The sequence below is a fragment of the Strigops habroptila genome, chromosome 1 (genome assembly GCF_004027225.2).
Source record: "Strigops habroptila isolate Jane chromosome 1, bStrHab1.2.pri, whole genome shotgun sequence".
Classification (NCBI taxonomy): Eukaryota; Metazoa; Chordata; class Aves; order Psittaciformes; family Psittacidae; genus Strigops; species Strigops habroptila.
Window position 1 is genome coordinate 104,265,350 of NC_044277.2, and position 18,816 is coordinate 104,284,165.

General features: G+C 42.2%; 1 protein-coding gene across 1 annotated transcript in view; it reads right to left on the minus strand.

Annotated features, from left to right (window-relative positions):
- Positions 1-18,816, minus strand: part of KMT2C (lysine methyltransferase 2C) — a 197,057-nt gene that overhangs the window by 116,333 nt on the left and 61,908 nt on the right. The window contains 2 exon segments of the mRNA XM_030478642.1: positions 839-978; positions 4,593-4,799. Of these exon segments, the coding sequence (XP_030334502.1) occupies positions 839-978; positions 4,593-4,799 (347 nt within the window).

Here is an 18,816-nt window from a genome sequence, read left to right on the forward strand (position 1 = left end):
TAAGGGCTTGGGAAGCCTCGTCTACAAATAAGGGCTTGGGAAGTCTCGTCTACAAATAACAACTTAGAAAACTTTAGATTAATAACCCCCTCCATCCACACACACTACAATAGAACTATTTAAAACCAGACTTTTGTTTATTTGTTTTGCTTTGAATTAGACTTTGAAATTAGTTTCCACAGTCATGAAAGAATGACATTTATATTATTGCACAAATGTATTTCCATTTTTGAAGCAAAATACATGAGGTGACTACCAGCATCAAAGCATTTGGACATAGATGCTTTCTGAAAAAGTAAGTCATAACTGAGTAAAAAGAAAAGTTCCATTAAAATGAAAGAGCAGGTGACAAACCAGTTTTCTGAGAGAAAACCTGCAGATACTGGAAACATGCAAGTGTGTTACGCCTCTATTGTTCTAGCAGTACTGCTCTTTTAAATAGTCTGTTCCATTATTACCAATAACCTCACATTAGCAGCAGGAGATCAGGTACACTACAGGATTAGGACTTTAAGAATTATATTAAGCTGTGCTTCATTTCTTTTTCCTTTTCTCCCCAAAACAGAATCATTATACTGAAGATATTACTACCTGAACACCAGATCAGCAACAGGTTACAGATGTTTCCCCACACAAGCTGACGATGATTCTGCCCAGTACTTGGCAAGGAGACTATACAAAAATACTATGTAACACTGGCAAAAGCTTCAAAAGCATCATCAAACACTTGACAAACAGCAGAGCACAGAAAACCAACAGCAGAAAAGCCTCACTCACTGTCATTGTAGCTACAGCACTACTACTGCATGGGAAAAATGAGGATAGCAAGATATCTTACCTGTTGGCTCAAATAAGGCTTGAACATCAATGTCATCTGGTAAGCCAACTAAACTGAGTTCATCCCAGAATTTGACAACCTGATCGTCAGAAGCAGTTTGGGTGCTTACGCTTGTACATGATGCTATACTCGATCGAGATCTGTATCGGGGAGCAGAAAAACAAACTTAAAAGTGACCACATTCTTTGTTCAATTACCTAAATACTTGTAAATGATCTAAAACTCAGGTAAAGTGAATATCAATTTTTCCAAACACGATAAAATATAAATCAGCATTAACAAAAGTCTTTCTTGCTCATACTTTAGCGTAGTATTTTTTCCAATAACAAAGTTGTCAGTTAAAGTTGCTATTCAGTAGACAAAAAAACCACTTGGTAAAACAGTCCTTTCCCCAGAATTCTCTCTTCCAATTCTTCAGGACATGCACACTTCTTTGGTTTTGAATCATAGAACAGTTAGGGTTGGAAAGGACCTTAAGATCATCTAGTTCCAATCCCCCTGCCATGGGCAGGGACACCTTGCACTAAACCATGTCACCCAAGGCTCTGTCCAACCTGGCCTTGAACACTGCCAGGGATGGAGCAGCCACAACTTCTCTGGGCAACCTGTGCCAGTGCCTCACCACCCTCACAGTGAAGAACTTCTTCCTTATATCTGATCTAAACTTCTCCTGTTTAAGTTTGAACCCATTATCCCTTGTCCTACCACTACAGTCCCTAAGGAAGAGTCCCTCCCCAGCACTCTTGCAGGCCTCCTTCAGATACTGGAAGGCTGCTATGAGGTCTCCACGCAGCCTTCTCTTCTCCAGGCTGAACTGCCCCAACTTTCTCAGCCTGTCTTCATACAGGAGCTGCTCCAGCCCTCTTATCATCCTTGTGGCCCTCCTCTGGAGTTGCTCCAACAGCTCCATGTCCTTTTTATGTTGAGGACACCAGAACTGTACACACTGCTCCAAGTCCACTTCTGTTTGATATTAAAACTTGCCCAACGCTTGGAGTGGAGAATTAGGTAAGAGCAAGCAGTCTGTGTTACTCTGGGGAAGAAGACATGCAGAAGGAAGAAAAGAGAGAGGTGTAAGTGGTGAGCACCAGCTGCAGCTTTCATGTCTCAATCCCTGAAGTCTGAACAACTGGTCCAGGGTGCAGCACTGGCAGTATCCTCAAAGGAGACTGCCATGGACAGAGGTAAGGTGCCTCGATAAAATACAGCAACTATGGGGGGAAGGTAGAAAACTGATCAGGAGTGAAAAAGCTGCTCGGAAATAAATATTTATGCAATGCCATTAAGATGTTTAAAAAAAAAAAAAATGGGGGCAGGGGAGAGAAGTGGAGGTAGGGGGGTGTACGTTAAAAATGCAGTGATATAAAGACTACTTGTGCTGACATGGGAGGATCTAGTTTACAACCTTATTAATTTGTTCCCCAAAGTCTAATCTCAACAGAAAACAATTAATAAAATTCAGATCACTCCTTTAAAAAAAAAAATAAAAAAATAAAACAGAAGTGATGACTTTTCCTCCTTTATTTCCTGCAGGCAAAAACACTAACTTGGACATCTAAGGATCTGCATTAGGCTTACTGACAAAAGACACCTGATATCTCATGCTTCAGCAGTTGTTAGCAAAGGTGGTGCTGCATTTTCTGTTAAGGTTCTTTGAAATTTGTTATTCTCCTGCACTAATAAATCAGACATACAAGTATGCTGGTATGTCCCAGTTTCTGGAACTGAGACAGCACGAAACCACCTCTCTTTCCTGAGTGCTCTCCTGCTTATAATCTCCAAAAAAGATGCTGAAAAATGACCCATCGCCAATAAGCTGAGACATACAGTAAGCACTAGGATTTTTTTACCTGTGATAACTTTGCCTTCCTGAAAACCACACATGCTTTGCTTCAGCAGTGACTTTCAGAAATACGTGAAAAAACTTCAGGGGAAAAGAGCAGCATCCCCCTTGCACCACCCAAAAAATCTTGGAAGTTTTCAGTTATTACACGGTATCTTCATGACCCATGTCATTAGAGAAGCTGAACATAAAAAAGACCCCAAAACCCGTTACCTCTGACACTATCAACATTAAGAATCCTCATAAAGAAGCCCTGCATTAACCCATTTTGCTCGGCAAAGCCAGTTCCTGAACATCACTGGCGTCCAGTGGAGCACCTCTGACATCAAACTGCTACTCAGAACACAGGAGTTCACCTATTAAGAAAATAACTAAACCTCAACTGTCATTAATATGAAAGCTTTCTCACAAGATCAAACCAACCTACTTGAAGAACATCCCAATTTACTCTGCAAGTTCATGCTGAACAGAAACACTTTCCACTCCATCCTGATCTTTTGTACTTAGCCTTTTTGCAAATAATATTCCACATGTCTACAAAATAAAGTAACTGGGAGGAGGGAGGTAGTTTTGATTGCTAAGAAGTAAGGTTTTTTCGTATCGGCAACACAGTATGCATTTTTACAACACCGACATAATACATAAACACGTGCTGTGTACCTGGGCAACATCAGCAAGTACAAAACACACTCAACAGCTTCTCCAGCAGTAAGCACAGCCCTAGCGCTGAATTGCAACACGTCTGACATGGGAAGCTCGACAGAGCTAACCGAACACGTTGATTAAACACTTTAATTAAGCATTCTGGTCAGGCGTGAGGCACAGCAGCACGGCACGGCGCGGCACGGCCCGCGACGCCACAGCCCCTCAGGCCGCCGCGGCCCCTCAGGCGGATCCGCCTCACGGGCGGGCGCGGCCGCCGCCTCCGTCATTGTTTCTCTGCCTCGGCCGGGCCCCGCGGGCTGGCGGCGGCCCCGCGCCCGCAGCCAATCCCGGGCCTCCAGCGCGCCTGGCGCCCGCCGCAGCCTCGCTTCCCCCGGGGCCGCAACAGCTCAGCCGCGCGTTCGCAGGCTGCCGCCGAACGCAGCCGCGTCCCACCGCGGGGCCAGCACCAGCCGCGGGGGCAGAACGCTGTACCCAGGGTAGGGTAGGCGCGAGTGCAGTTAGAAAGGCGCTCCTCCGATCCGTCACACCTCAAGCGCCATTGCCAGACACACCGAATGTTGCACAAAACTTTCCTGCGGAGCTGTCTGCATCCCTGCTGGTTTTCGGAACTCCTCAAAGGTGGACCTGACCCCGAAGGACTCGGGACGCTACCCTTCAATGGCTGGAACCGCCCTGTTGGGAAACATGCCAACGATCCCCAGTTCTGAAGGGGAGGAAACACGTGCTATGTGCCTGCAACAACACCATGCTACGCAAGGGCCAGCTCTGGAGAGCAGGGGAAAAAAACTCCGACAAGGTGGACAGACGCTTCTAAACCCAGTTGACAAACCACATGAAGTGTCAGAAGGCCGTTGCTGCCCAAGGAAGCTGTGGCTGCCCCATCCCTGGCAGTGTTCAAGGCCAGGCTGGATGAGGCTTGGAGCAACCTGGTCTAGTGGAAGGTGTCCCTGCCCATGGCAGGGGGTTGGAACTAGATGATCTTAAGGTCCTTCCAAACCATTCTATGATTCTATGATTCTACTCTTGTATGTACTTCACCCACAGCAGTAGATAATACAGAAGAGCCAGCTATTCCTATACCGCTTGTGTGTTGGGTCCCTTCCCCCAAAATGACTAATACTAATGACCCACATTTTCACAAACACAAGTTATTTGCCTACTGCAGTATGGTATCTGTAAAGATGCTTCCTGAACTTCATGCAAAACAAAACAAAATCCCCCATATTTATTGTAGAATAGACTTACTTCTTCTGTCCTCTCTGTTTGCGCGGCACTGAGTTTTGCCTTGGAGTTCTCTCACAAGCTCCATCGGTGCTGTCGCTGGCTTCACTCTTATTTAAAGGCTGGTTTTTCCATGGGATAACATACCCAGGAGTTGGACTGAATTGTTTTAAGTCTCCTTGTCCTAATGAGCTCCGTTCTCCACAATAACAAAAGGCGCAGAGTTGTTCACTGTGAAAGGGAAGATAATTATTTCTTTTTGGGGAGGGAAACAGCAGAGGATATACCATCGAAGAGCAACTTTAATTTAACCATTTATATAAAAAAATAAATAAATAGAAGCTCCCCAAGTCTTGTCAGGTATCAAAGCTCAGCATTCAAGAACATTTCCAGCTAATATAAAGTTACATTAAAAGGACTTTTTTAACAAAAAGTGCGTGATTAACAAAACAAAAAACCCCACATATATTCAAATTATTATGATAACCTTTTTGTTCATAAGTTCTGTATCCCTAGACACGTGTTTGCTAAAAGGCGTTGGAAAATGGGGGAAAAAAAAAGAAAAGAATGGGAGGAAGAACTTAATTAACACCTCACACCCATTAAAAAAACCTCGGTGTTGCCGTCATGGAAAAGGAAAAGCTCTGCCTTTTTGAACATGGTTAGAACGTTACTACACATACACCTTTCTGTAAGCACATACACTTTATGTGTAATACAGTGTACAAATACCATACACCAAAAGGTTTAATGAAACATAGGGGGAAAAAAGGAGTAATGACAATATCAGAGCAAGGGCTACAGTCACACATACCAGGGCATGCAACATACACAAACCCAAATATCCTTGTTTACTTCAATATTTAAAATCAAAACGATACCTAAAAGTTTTACTAGAGGGAATTTATATTTACAGAACTGTGACCGCAACAATATCCCGTATGCCATTTGCAATTATGTTTTAACATGCAGAACATAGCAACAGCACTGAAATGACAGCTCTGACAGCACTCCTTGTGTCACATCATATGGAAGCTACTGAAAAATATTTCTATAATAAACATATCCACAAACTTCAAATGTGAAGTTCTGCAACTAATGCAGTTTGCATTAAAAGAAGGCCATTTAACACTTTTTTATGCTTAAATGAGCAATTCTGTTTTCTTCATATTTATGCCCCTAAGACCCCAAAAAGATGCCTCAGGGAATAGAGGCTTGGTTTTGCCTGGATCCCAATTAAACAGATTTCAGTGCATCTCCAAGGTGGCACATTTGGGTTTGGCACACTCTGTGTTGGGTGGATGAGTGGAGAGAAGTAAGGTGGGAGGAAGAGAAAACTTTAAGGCTAAACTCCTGTAAAATAACACTAAATTCGGGGGTGGGTGTGTGTACGTGGAATAAGAGTGCCTGCACTTTTCAGCCAGGTGAGGCAAAAGCAGCAACAGAAAAAGGCGAAAGTAGAAAAGGAAAGTTCGGGATCAGAACGGATACCCTGAGAATCCAGCAAAGCCCCTCAGATTTGGTTTAGCATATTCTGGAATGGGTCTTTTTGCTCCTGCTGTAGAGCAACCCTAGCGGGGAAAGAAAAAAAAACAAGAAAGAAAATACAAGTGGGTATGTAAAATGTCTTTGAACTGCTTTACTATTACAATAAGTGCAGTACCAGACAGTCAGATGTTGAGGAAGGGAGCAGCATGTCACAAGCCCAAAATGAAGCCCAGAATGAAGCCAAATACTTTTACTTATGCTCTGTAGGTAGGATGGCGCTTTCCCTAAGGCAGACAAATCTCTGGGGACATGCAGATTGATGGCCAGGTAAAATAGGTCCCATCCATGGTAGCCAGATTAAAACCCTATCATAGTGCTGTTGGGAAGCATTCACCCTCATACTCGTGGCTGCGGTCACTCATCCGCCACTGATCCTGCCTGAGCACAGGACTGGTGTGAGCCAGCCCAACAAACCCCAGAGCTGATGGTAAATGTCTGACACATTCCAGAAATCTACAGGAAAGGGGTACCCAAAGATAAAAAGGTGCAAAAAAAATATGGGTAAACATGGCGTAAGAACGATGGAAAACGAATAGTTACAGCTAAACAGCACATAGGTCTATTTTAAAGCTAGTTTTCAATGTGATAGAGCAACAAATAGATTAGTATTTATATGTCAGTGAATATAAAGACTAGACAACCAGCGAAACCTGATCTGGCCTCGCAGGCAGAGTTTGTAAGAAGGGAAAGCAAAGCTATTTATGCCAGTTGAAGCTACAGAGACTTGCGAGGAGACTTAAGAGATTTAAACAGGCAGCACCATGGTATATAAATTAGACTAGTTACAAACACAAGATTATCCACAGTGGAATAAATAATTATTCATATATCCTGTTAGGACAGACTATCACTGCTCATTAAAAGACTCGAGGATAATTACAACTAAATAAACAAAAGTCCTTGAAGTCACAGCAAATACGCAATGATGTTAGGGTTTATAAAAGAGAAACATGAAACAGTAATTAAAAGTAAAAATAAACTAACTTTTAAAGCGGTATGATTCAAAAAAGGAACACAGGGGTAAAGCAGATATTTCTGGAGCCTGTGAGGCAGCTCTGGTATCACAACTTCCAGCAGTAGCTTTCTGCAGGCAGAGTGAAGTGAAACAACAGGAGCAGCGAGTTTCACAGCTACTCTGCAGCGTGGTGCGGACAGCTGCGAAGCTGTCAAGAATCATATGGTTTGTGCTACTGCTCCTGCTCCAGCAAAGCTGGGGACTGCAGCTGAAGCGAGCGCTCGCCACAGGGAGGGGGCTGGGGAACCCTTCGTTAAAGGTTTGTGAACACACAGATGCGTAAGTTGAAGACAGGAGCAGTAGAACATTCCCAGCCCACTGCCAAGAGTCTGTGGGGCTGAGACAGAGGTAGGAGAGGATAAAGGAAGGAAAACAGGTTTCACACCTTCCAGGGAGGATAAGCAGAGGGGCTTCAAATGCATCAGGTACCCAAAAACCTAGGAACAACCAGGGGCAGTGTACTCCTTGCCCAGCATCTGGATGCTAGAGAGACCCTCCACAGGAAAGCCACGGTCCTCCACTTCCCAACAAGTCATGGTGCTCATTTATCTCTCAGCAGTACAAAGTGGCCATTTCCATCATGTTAGCCTTTTAGGTTGAAGTGCTCAGTAAATATTTTAAGTTATGTCTGTATGGGCAGAAGGTAGAGTTTTTTATTCCTATCATCTGAGGATTGCAGAAAGTACTTACAAATCTACTTTCCATATGTCAATATGCAATTAGAGGATCTAAATCTGTGGTGCAAGAAGAGCTCTCATATTGAAGATAACGAAATTGAGATACTGGCAACTCTTAAGATCAAACCCTAGATCTGTTACTGTAATTAGCATATTTTCAGAACAGGCTAATTCAAAATGGGATAACAAGCAAGAGACGATGTGTCACGTATCTTTTTATATGCTACTAAGGAAAAAAATAAAAGAGAAAGCTCACCAATACTCTACTTAAGATATATCTCTGGTGCGCCAAACCAAAATGTAAATTTTTCATTACCTGCAACTTCAACTTAATTCCTAAACCTTCCTAGGACAAATACTGTTTTTTTATATAGATTTAAAATTCCACTGGTTTATCACCAGTAGGTGCTTATATACCTCACCTCATCCCAAAGGATTTCATACATCTGTATGCATACATCTGTATTTCATACATCTCTATGTATGTGTAATATGTATATATATTAATATATAATGCAGAGGAAAAAACATGTTCAGAACAAAAGAGACATACAACTGGGGTTAGGGGGTGCAGTAAGAGGCAATAATGTCTGAAGGTCACATTTCTTCCTACCAAGCCATGAGAGGAGATCCAGACTTGGATGTTGCTAGAAAGATGCCCTTGCTAACAAGAAACACATAGAAGAAAATGGCTGCGGCACCACTGCCAAGATCTACAAATTTTTGTTTCACCGAGTTGCCTGGTCACTGCCTCTTCCTCATGCAGAATTTACTCAATCCCCTGCCAAGAATCTAAGATGCTACAAACCTCCGCAGTCACATCCCAACAAAGGAAAACAAAATGCCCACCAGCCAGTTAGTCCTGAAGGAAGGGGGAAGAACAGTCACTATTTCCTCTACTTAACTGATGACATACAGTCACATTAGGGCTCATCCTAAAACACAACTCTCCCGTTGAAAGGAGTTCATTTCCACACATGCAGCATCGGGTAACTAGTTGCACAATATTAAATTACAACCAGAGAAGCATTTTCTAGTTTGCTTGCAAATATTCAGTCACAGAATTAAGGTAAAACTGACAGTCCCCGAACCTGTTTTTAACAGAATTAAGGCTGACCATCAGGATTACCAACACTTCAAGCACACCAAGTGCCACAGTAGTTATACTCCCAAGAGGAAGTAGAAGCCCCTCATGAATCCTCCTGCATTGGGAAATAGCACTGGGGTATCCTGTGTCAGCCAAGACTCCTTCATAATAAGCAGATGTGCTGACTGACTTATGTAAACATGAAGGGTTTCATGCAGCGTCCTGTATCTCACAGACCTACACTTGTGTCTGCGTGAGTACCATGCTGTGCAGCTGCTGGAAATCTTCACATTGGTCTACATGAGCTTGTGCAACTCTCAACAGTATCAGATGTGACCCCTCACTCTCCTGCCTATTTTTCATACCTGGGTAGAAGGCATGGCAGTCTGCAATGATATGGGGCACTGCTATCCACCCACAACTCTGTGTATAAGGCTGGGGGAATAAATTTCCCTCCCTAATTTTCATAGGAATGACTTCCTTCCATGCCTCCAGGATCCCCGTACAGATGAATGCCAAGGAAGACAGCAAGTGGCCTATGTTGAGCATGTCTATTGCCAAGACACTTGAATTTATACAACCCTTTTAGTACTAAATGGTGAAGGAAGCAGATTCAAGAAAATCCGGCAGCTGGATAAAGGTCCCCTTCTTTCAAGAGAACATGCACAGGGGAAACCAAGCATCCTCCAGAGATGAATAGAAGCTGTCAACAGCAGGAGAAATACAAACTCATGGATTCAGCTCAAGAGATGCTCTCCCCCTATCTTTTCCCAAATCCCTCCCAGCCTCCCCTGGGACACCCATTATCAAAGAGGTTTTACTGTGCATTCACCTTTTCAATCAATCTCATTAAAAGCAGCGGTCACTGCTGCTGTTTAAACAGGAAACAGCAACAGATTATATTTGTGAAATATAATTTGCATGGGCAAAGTTGTTACAGGAAGTTAAACTGTTTTTAACATCTATCTTTCACAATTAAAATTAAGCTGAACACAATGAAATGAAATTTTTGGGAGCAAAACACAACTTCAGTGCATCATTTGCTCTGATTACCAAAGCAGACTGATGAAAACTGGCCTTGAAAAGTCTTCTCCCACCTAACCCTGTTAGTAGTTTTAACATATGTTAAAAGGCTAAATTAAATGCTACAGGGGACCCACTATTTATTCCACTATGCCAAGTTGTGCTAATGCACAAACTACTTAGCCTTCACTCTCATTTTATGTTGTGTTAGTTAAAGAGTAAATTGTTTTTCTCCTTAGTGAAGATGCACCACTGTATCATTTTGGAAACTCAGATCAGGACCCGACTTCAAACAATGCTGGAAGTCTGCACCAGTGAGAGTTCTAATATATGTGAGATATTCACAGAGGTGAAGTTATTCTAAAACTCAGGGGTTTAGATTAAGCTTTTCAGCTTCATCTAAATATCTTGTAATTATCTGGATCTCAATAATGAAGAAGCTTGAAAGGAAACAACCAAGAAAACTCATTACACAATGCATAAAAACTTTCCACTGGTACAGGGTTAGTACCCAATAAATCACCCTTCTGAATGAATGATACTAAGGACAGAGGAGGATGCAAAGTGCAACATGGGGATACCACAAAGAGAAAGATGCAAAAGTTCCAAGCGGCGAGTTGTATTTAAGTGTTTGACATGGAAAGATGTTCTCCTCCTTGTAGGAAACTGAATCACAGAACAACTTGGAATTTTTTAAGTGGTTTGACACTATTACACAGAACTACAGAATGGTTTGGGTTGGAAGGGATCTTAAAGCTCATCCAGTCCCAAGCCCCTGCCATGGGCAGGGACACTTCACACTAGACCAGGTTGCTCAAAGCCCCTTCCAACGTGGCCTTGAACTCTTCAGGGATGGGGCAGCCATCCAGCCAGAGTCCACGTCTTTCTTGTGTTGGGGGCCCCAGAACAGAATACAGCGCTGCAGGTAGGGTCTCACGATAGCGGAGTAGAGGGAGTGTATTTTACAGGAGTATTTAACTTATGCAGTAAGATTCCTTCAAGTAAAGGAGGGCAAGAGGGAGTTCATATGAACTTCAGGTACAGAATTTTAAAACTTTATTTGCACAAAGCAGTTAAACTGCATTAGACAATAATTGCTTTCCAGTTTTTTCAAACCGGCACAGTTGGAGTTCTACAGCCAAATAATCACCTTAATGATACTCTTCTCATTTGAGAGCAAGAAAACGTTACCCTCCAAACACCACCACCAAACCAATACATTTTAATGATATTTTTGTTTAAATGTTTAAAGCTCAGTTAGAATATCACATGCCCTAAATGCAGGAGAGGTTATGAGAATGCCAGAACTGAATAAAGTGAATGTAGGTCTACTCCAAGGCCACCTAGAAATCATTCTTTCATTTCTATCTGGAATGACTCGTACTCTCAAACAAAACTCCCATATTGAATGCAACTGTGAGTGTGCCTGAAACGTGATACATCACAGAATTTTGAGAGGTGATTTAACCTCTGAGTAATAAGTCCCAAAGAATAAAAAGTACTGTGGCTTGTATCTTCAGTATGCCTTTCTGCCCAAAAAGTATGGTCCATTCAAGGCAAATCTCCTCTTTTGGCAAGTCAACATAGATCACACCAAAACTGCATAAACCTCACAGAGGTGGCAGCCCCTCTGAGGAAGCTACTTCATACAAATACTAAAAAGGGTCTTACTACCTGAAAATTGCTGAAATTTAACATATACCATATACTGCCTTTAAATAGCAGGTTTTCAAGAAAGCATCATCAAAATTTTTCAGTCACATTAGGGAATGAAAAAATACTTTGTTCTGCATAATTCAAACTTTGTAATTTTTCTCCAGAAGCATATTTACAGAAGACATGAAATACAACAGAGTAGGGATCTTTAGTCAGAACTCTGCTGGGTCAGACTAAAGGTTCATCCAGCCCCGTACGGTCAGCATTAGAAACAGGATAAGCAGATGCAGAGGGGATATTAAAGAGCAGAGCGAATGTATGATACTACCCATGCCTCCCAGTACTTTCAGTTCAGGGCCTCCCTGTATGAGCTGTGATCCCTAAATATTTAGTAATTCTCCATTTCTTTCATGAACTTGCCCAGTCTGCTCTTGATTGCTGCTCATTTTCAGCAATCCACAACATCCTTCGTCAAGGATTCCCATGTCACTCTAGACAACTATTTGCTGTGCAAAGAATCACCTCCTTTTATTTTGCATCTAACCCTCAAAAGTTTCATTTGATGACTTTCAGCTCCCTGCATTAAAAGAAACTTCACAGTCAGGATACCCTCCCCATGCCACCTATGATGTTAAAGCTTCTTATCTTCTTCCTCCGACCTCTTTTACAGTCTTGAGGGTTCTAGATTACTTAACTGGAAGGTACTGCAGATCTCTGATCAACCTTTCTGCTGTTCTGTGAAACTTTTAAAAGTTTTACCACACTCATTTCTGAAGTTCAGACACACTTTCTGTAACCCTATGGAAATTAGTCCAGACTCGTTCCTCTATAAGTTTCTAACCTCACCAAGTAGACCACATGTGCTCAAGCAAAGCTTTAGCATATCGAAGCCACAAGCTCAAAAATTCTCTCTTCACTAAGCACACTCCATTCTCAGTCCCTATGTGCAAGCAGACTCCATATGCACTGTCCTTACCCCGTGAATGAACATCTAATCCAAAGGTTAGACACACTCAAAGGGATCATCTCCACAACTACAACTTTGGCATGCTGCAACTCCAGATTTTGCCATTTAAATTGCCTGTACTTTCCATGAGCTGTGAAATGGAAGTGAAGGAAGGAAGGATGAATGAACTAGCAGGGCCAGACAGTGGGATTGCTGTGTGAGGGAAATGTAAAGTGATGGAGAAACAGGACAATTGGCTGTGGGAAATAACGCAGATCACACAGAAAGCCAAAGGAAGCAGGAAGAGAACACAGCCACAGCTGACAAGGAAAACGAGCAAGAAAATGGAGAAAAGGGCAAGAAGAAATATCATGTCACAAACACCTGCCTGGGAGCCACCGCACATGGAAAATGCAGACCAGGTGAAGAGCCAACATGAAGAAATCTCAGATGAGTGGACATTGAAACAGTGATTAGAAGTGATGAGTGGAGACCACGATTACAAAAGTAAAGAGAATGGGAATATGATGAGGAGTCAACAACATGAAAAAAGATAAGAGTCTGGCAAAGAAAGCTGGAGGCAAGAAGAAAAGGAAAAAGGTGATATTTGGGAAAAAATGGGAGAAGACACTAGTCACTCAACACTGGGGCAGAACTTAAGATCCAAGACTCTTACAATTGCCTGTGATTAACATGTAACTGTGCAAACCTCTGACAAAGTAGGCATCTTGTGAGCTTGGTCTTCGTGGGACACTGTGTAACTAGTACAGTCAGTCCTTCAGCATGGTCTGACAGACCACCAGCCTTGAAATTCTGCTCAAGGGATGCTTCTGTCTGTCTGTCTGTCTGCCACCTCTCGGAGGAAAGAAAATCTGTCCAGTCAACAGACCTGACCTGCCAGCACTATTCGTGCTGTCCACCAGCAGCAGAACAGACCCAGGAGGAGACAAAGAGCCTTAGTAGGATGGGAGAGAGACACAAAAACCTGTTTTTGTGAAAACCTATGTTTTCACAGATGCCTAAAAACATCTGTGAGAGGCTTAGAGTGAGACTTCAGAAACCTGGGGCACCTGCTCAAGCAGGGCAGGAGACATTTCTGAGAATGGTTTCTGTGGTTGCACCATCTTTTGTAACAGATTAATTCAAGGAGAAAAGGTCTGTGCAAGCTGAAGGTCCAGTCATGAATGTCACTGATTATGGGTGCCATGTCCCACAGCACAGCAGTTCAACGTGACAGAATTAAACACATTATGGTCACAATGTCAATCGTTCGCCTTAAGAAAAAGGCAGGATTAAGGCTGCCTGTGAAACTTTCCTTTGGCCCTATTTGTGCTATACGCCTTCTGTGCTTCAAGAGAGATGCAGACCATCTGGAGAGAACTCAAAACAGAAGAAGAATCAGAACTCAAGATAACATCATCTACAAAGAAAGTATGAACAAATTTGGGATTTCTGTTATGAGTAAACGCATGCTGGGGAAATAAAACAAAAGGCTTTTGCACAAATCTATCCTTGGCAGATGGTATAAGTTGTAATGGGATAAACCCAGAACGAGGAGAGTGCAGGTTAGATGCGAACAAAGTGTTTCCAACAGTAAAAACAAAGAAGAGACTAGAAGGGACTGTGTAGGGAAGATCTGGAGGTTTTATCATTGGAAGATTTAAGAGCATTTTATGTAAACTTCTGTCAGGAATGGTTGCTGTAGGTATCTGCCTTGGAAAGGAGGTGAACTAGATGACTTCCTACCCTAAGAATTTGAGGTAGGATTGCTTTAACAACGATTCATCATAAATTCTTCCTGAGACAATTTCCCTAGTGGATGCATGAACAGACAGGATGGGCAACCAGTGAAGACGTAACTCTTTTTTCAGTGTGGTCTTAAGTCTTTACCTACTGGCAACATATAAGTTGTGCCCTGCAAGCCAAATCAGTAATTTCACTCTGGCCTAGACTGGTCATTGATATAATGCTGAAATATTACTTCACTATTATTATTTTTATAACACAAAGGAATGCCATCTCTACTTTGCACACATGGAAGTCAACCATTGACTTCAGAGGAAAATCTGTAAATGCTTACACGGATCTAGATATGAAAGTGTAAAGCAAAACTCTGCAGTGATTTCCTGAGTGCCCTGTTTCATGCATAAGGTCCATTCTCTGCAGAAAGAATTCTTGTAGAAAAACATTCATGTAAGCTACAAACTGCTTCGTAATACTGTGCATGAAAGAAATAATCACTCAGAATTAATCTTAATACTTGTATCTCCTAAATTATCTTGATTTTTCAACTTTAACATTTTTTAAACATAAGTGTTTTAGCTAACTCCCCCCTCCTTCTCCTTCCATCACTGCAGTGTTACTCTGTCCAGATTATCTTATCTCTCTGCCACTCCACAATTTCTTTTTTCCACTGAGTATTGCTTTTGAGTGTTGCGAGTTCTGTAACGTGCTTTCTTTGAAGGTTAAAGTAAGAAAAAAAATAAATAAAGAAGTTCACTGCTACTTTTTCACCATTTTCTTTGTTCACACCATCAACAGATGTTCACCAACCACTTCTTTTCAACAGCCTATAGTATCCCCACCCCCATCTCCAGACTCCAAATTTGGTCTTAGCAGCAGGAACAACAAAATAAGAGGGAATAGTGCAATTGGTCTGGAATGAAAATTACGTGCTTTGTCCAATTACAAGTGAAGCAGGAAAGGAGGAAGGTGTGTTGCCAGGGTTTTTCTGTAGTTTTAGCGACAGTCTCACAAGAGCAGATATTTAGCAGACCAAAGTACCAAAATCAAAAAAGCTGTGTGAAAATCTCAGCTTCTACTTATTTTAAGAATGTTCTGTCTTCATGATTATGGCAAAAGAACTGAAAATGTGCAATTAATGCAATTTATAGTCTCTGAAAGTAGAAAGTAAAATGTATCAAAAGGTGTTTTGTTCTTCTATGAAATTGTGTTTCTAGGCCATTCTTGTTAGTTCTTAATGCCTGGAGTTGACAATGTGGGAAGCAGAGGAGGAAGGTAGAAGTGGGCCCTGCTGTAAGGCGCAGCCGGTTTCTGGCTGCTTGCCTGCCTCATGGGCTGCACTTCCCCTGCTCTCTGCAGGCAGCACAAAACCAAGGGAGCAGATTCCTTTCGAAGAAGCTGGATTCCACTCAGCCATAAGTCCTGGGGTGACAGAAGCTTCTCACAAGGCTTATAAAAAGAAAAAGGGAACAACCAAAGGAAAAGGCTCCAAAACCCATGATGCTCATGATATATAAGAGCTGGCAGCATTACTTTTACCACTGCCAGGCTTGATAGTTTATCTTTGCTTGATGTTATTGCACCTCCCCACATGTGGTCAATAATTCACTCATTCCTTCTGCGCATACACACAAACCCCTCACCCCTTTCAGCCTCCCTACCCCAGTATGGCTCAGATACTGTTTATTTTAACTGTTTTTAGCACAGCGGTTTCTGAGCACTAATCCTAAAACCATAATTACATTCCCTGCCCCAATCCTATTTACAATCAGTAGTTCTCTTGGACTCCCCATCTCCCACCTGAGAAAGGATCCAATATTGACCGTCTTCTCTCTCACCTTTCTCTTGAATGTTCTTGTTTAGCCTCAATCTCAGGAGGGATCCAGAATAAAATACCACACAAGTCAAGCTTTGGCTAATCTCTCAGTTTTATGACTGAGGTCATAAAACCTCATGAAGTTCAACAAGGCCAAGTGCAAGGTCCTGCACATGGGTCAGGGCAATCCCAAACATAAACAAAGGCTGGGTGGAGACTGGATTGAGAGCAACCCTGAGGAGACGGACTTGGGGTGTTGGTTGACAAGAAGTTCAGCATGACTCAGCAACGCACGCTTGCAGTCCAGAGAGCCAACTGTATCCTGGCTGTATCAAAAGGAGCGCGACCAGCAGGTCAAGGGAGGGAACTCTCCACTTCACTCTCATGAGACCCCCCCTGCAGTCCTGCATTCAGCTCTGCAGCCCCTGACACAGGAGGGACATGGACCTGTTGGAGCGAGTCCAGAGGAGGTCCTGAAGGTGCCCTGAGGGCTGGAGCACCTCTCCTATGAAGACAGGCTGAGAGAGCTGGGCTTGTTCAGCCTGGAGATGAGGAGGCTCCAGGGAGACCTTAGAGCAGCTTCCAGTGCCTAAAGGGTCTGATAAGTAAGCTGGAGAGGGACTTTTCATAAGGGCATGTAGGGATAGGACAAGGGGGAATGCCTTTAAACTGAAAGAGGGGAGATTGAGATTAGATAGAAAGAAGATGTTCTTCACTATGAGGGTGGTGAGGCCCTGGCACAGGTTGCCCAGAGAAGCTGTGGCTGCTCCATCCCTGGCAAAGTTCAAGGCTAGGTTGGACAGTTGCTCAGAGCAACCTGATCTAGTAACAGGTATCATTAAGGTCCCTTCCATTCTATGATTCTGTGAAATCCCCATCCTAGTTCTGATATTTCCTACTATGTTAAAAATAACTATTTTTCAGTAGCAACCTAATGATTTAATTAATGTAAAAGCCTTTATCTTATGGCCTGTGTCCTGTGCTTCTCTGACTCCTTTATGTTCACTACCGAAGACAGAAATCCAGAATTGTCTTATATTCAACTGAAAAAAGTGATGCAAAAGTAGCTCCACCTACACCTGCATCTACTTCTGGTAGTGGGTTTGGTTCTTTTTTGTGCACTAGCCAATTTCTGCACTGTCTGTTATAATGTACTTCCGTAATTCTCTCATGTCTCATACACCTGAGTTATTTCTAAATATATAAATACTTCCACTGGATTAAGTTAGTTATTAAGTTATAGTTCCTATAAAATAGGAACATAAAAGCTTACAAAAAGAGATGAAGCTGATGAGTATGAGTTATTTGGAAATCAGCTTCAGAACTACTTCCGCAAGTTACAGGTTTAGAGTCTCTACACAGTCACACTTTATCATAAATCTTGATACATTTCCTCCCACCGCTGCAAAACCGAACGTCATCAGTGTGCGTTATTTCACACGTTGTATTTTCTCCTAGGAGAACAGTGAAGCCACCCAGAATCCAGTCCTCCTACCCCTGCACGACACAGTGACAGTGTCAGCACACCACAGACAATGACACAGATGATTGATCAAGAAATCACAGATCAGAAGAGGCTTTCTGCTGCTAGGTTTCAAGACACAGTGCCAAAAACCCCTTGACATCTATCTTTGTAACGAGGACATCAATGACTTCTGCAGTGAACACCAATCCTGCATCTAAGTCTGAAATGAAAATTACCTGGGGTCAGAGAAACCTTAGATCTCTTTAATACACTTCTTTCCAAAATGTGAGACACAGAGTCTGATCATTGTTATTTAAATTAAAAATTAATAGTACTTAGCTTTTTAATGCTTTGATCAGCCAAAACAATGGGTCTTATGGGCCTTTCCTTCTCGACTAATCGAATTCAACACTTTCAGTTGGAAGTAAAAATAAGTCGAGGGCAAATAAGGGCTGGTTCAGAACCATGCAGAAGTTTTTTTAGGAGACTGTTGTCCAGCTTTTAGGAAACAAGCTTATGGTGAGGGAAACTGCTGTAATCAAATATTCATGATAATAGCAAGAAAGTAACCTTGAGAAGAACAGAGAGCAGATGAAACAGCACTAAAACTTTTGCAAATCATCCAAAACAGGGTCAAATAAATAACAAAAACAGCTGTTCGGTTCAAGTCTCTCTACATATTTACTGCAATTTAATACCAGCTTTGGAAAACTTCATTAGGAACAGAAATTTTTGTGCATTTCGTTCAGGTATACATACAGCATCTATTTAACCGAAATTCTCTGTAAGAAGGGAAGTATCTTGTGCAACCTAAGAAGTTTGTGAGCACATAAAGCATGAAAATGATATATGTGGCAAGCAGATGAAGTAATTTTTTGTACATGGAAAATATGCTCCGTGTTGGATTAGAAGAATTATGATGACGATTCTCTCCAAGTCTGTCAAAATATAATTACACCTCTAACGTTCTGGTAACTGGCAACAGCAATCTCTGCAGCAGTAGAGACCCGCTGCTGGATTAAAAGCTGCTATTAGGGCTTCAACAGAGCAGCTCACTAGAATTCTGAGACACTGTTTCAACAGCGATCACAGACGGCGTTCTGGTTTCCCTCAAGCAATGTAATTAACACTTTCACTGGTTTTGGGGGTAGCTTATACTGATAAAAAGGTTTTTTTTAAAGTACAAATGTTTTCTGTATTGTAAATTCTGAAATAGGGAAGAACACAGTAGAAGTCATGACAAGAGATTTGTTTTACATTGTTCCTGAAAAT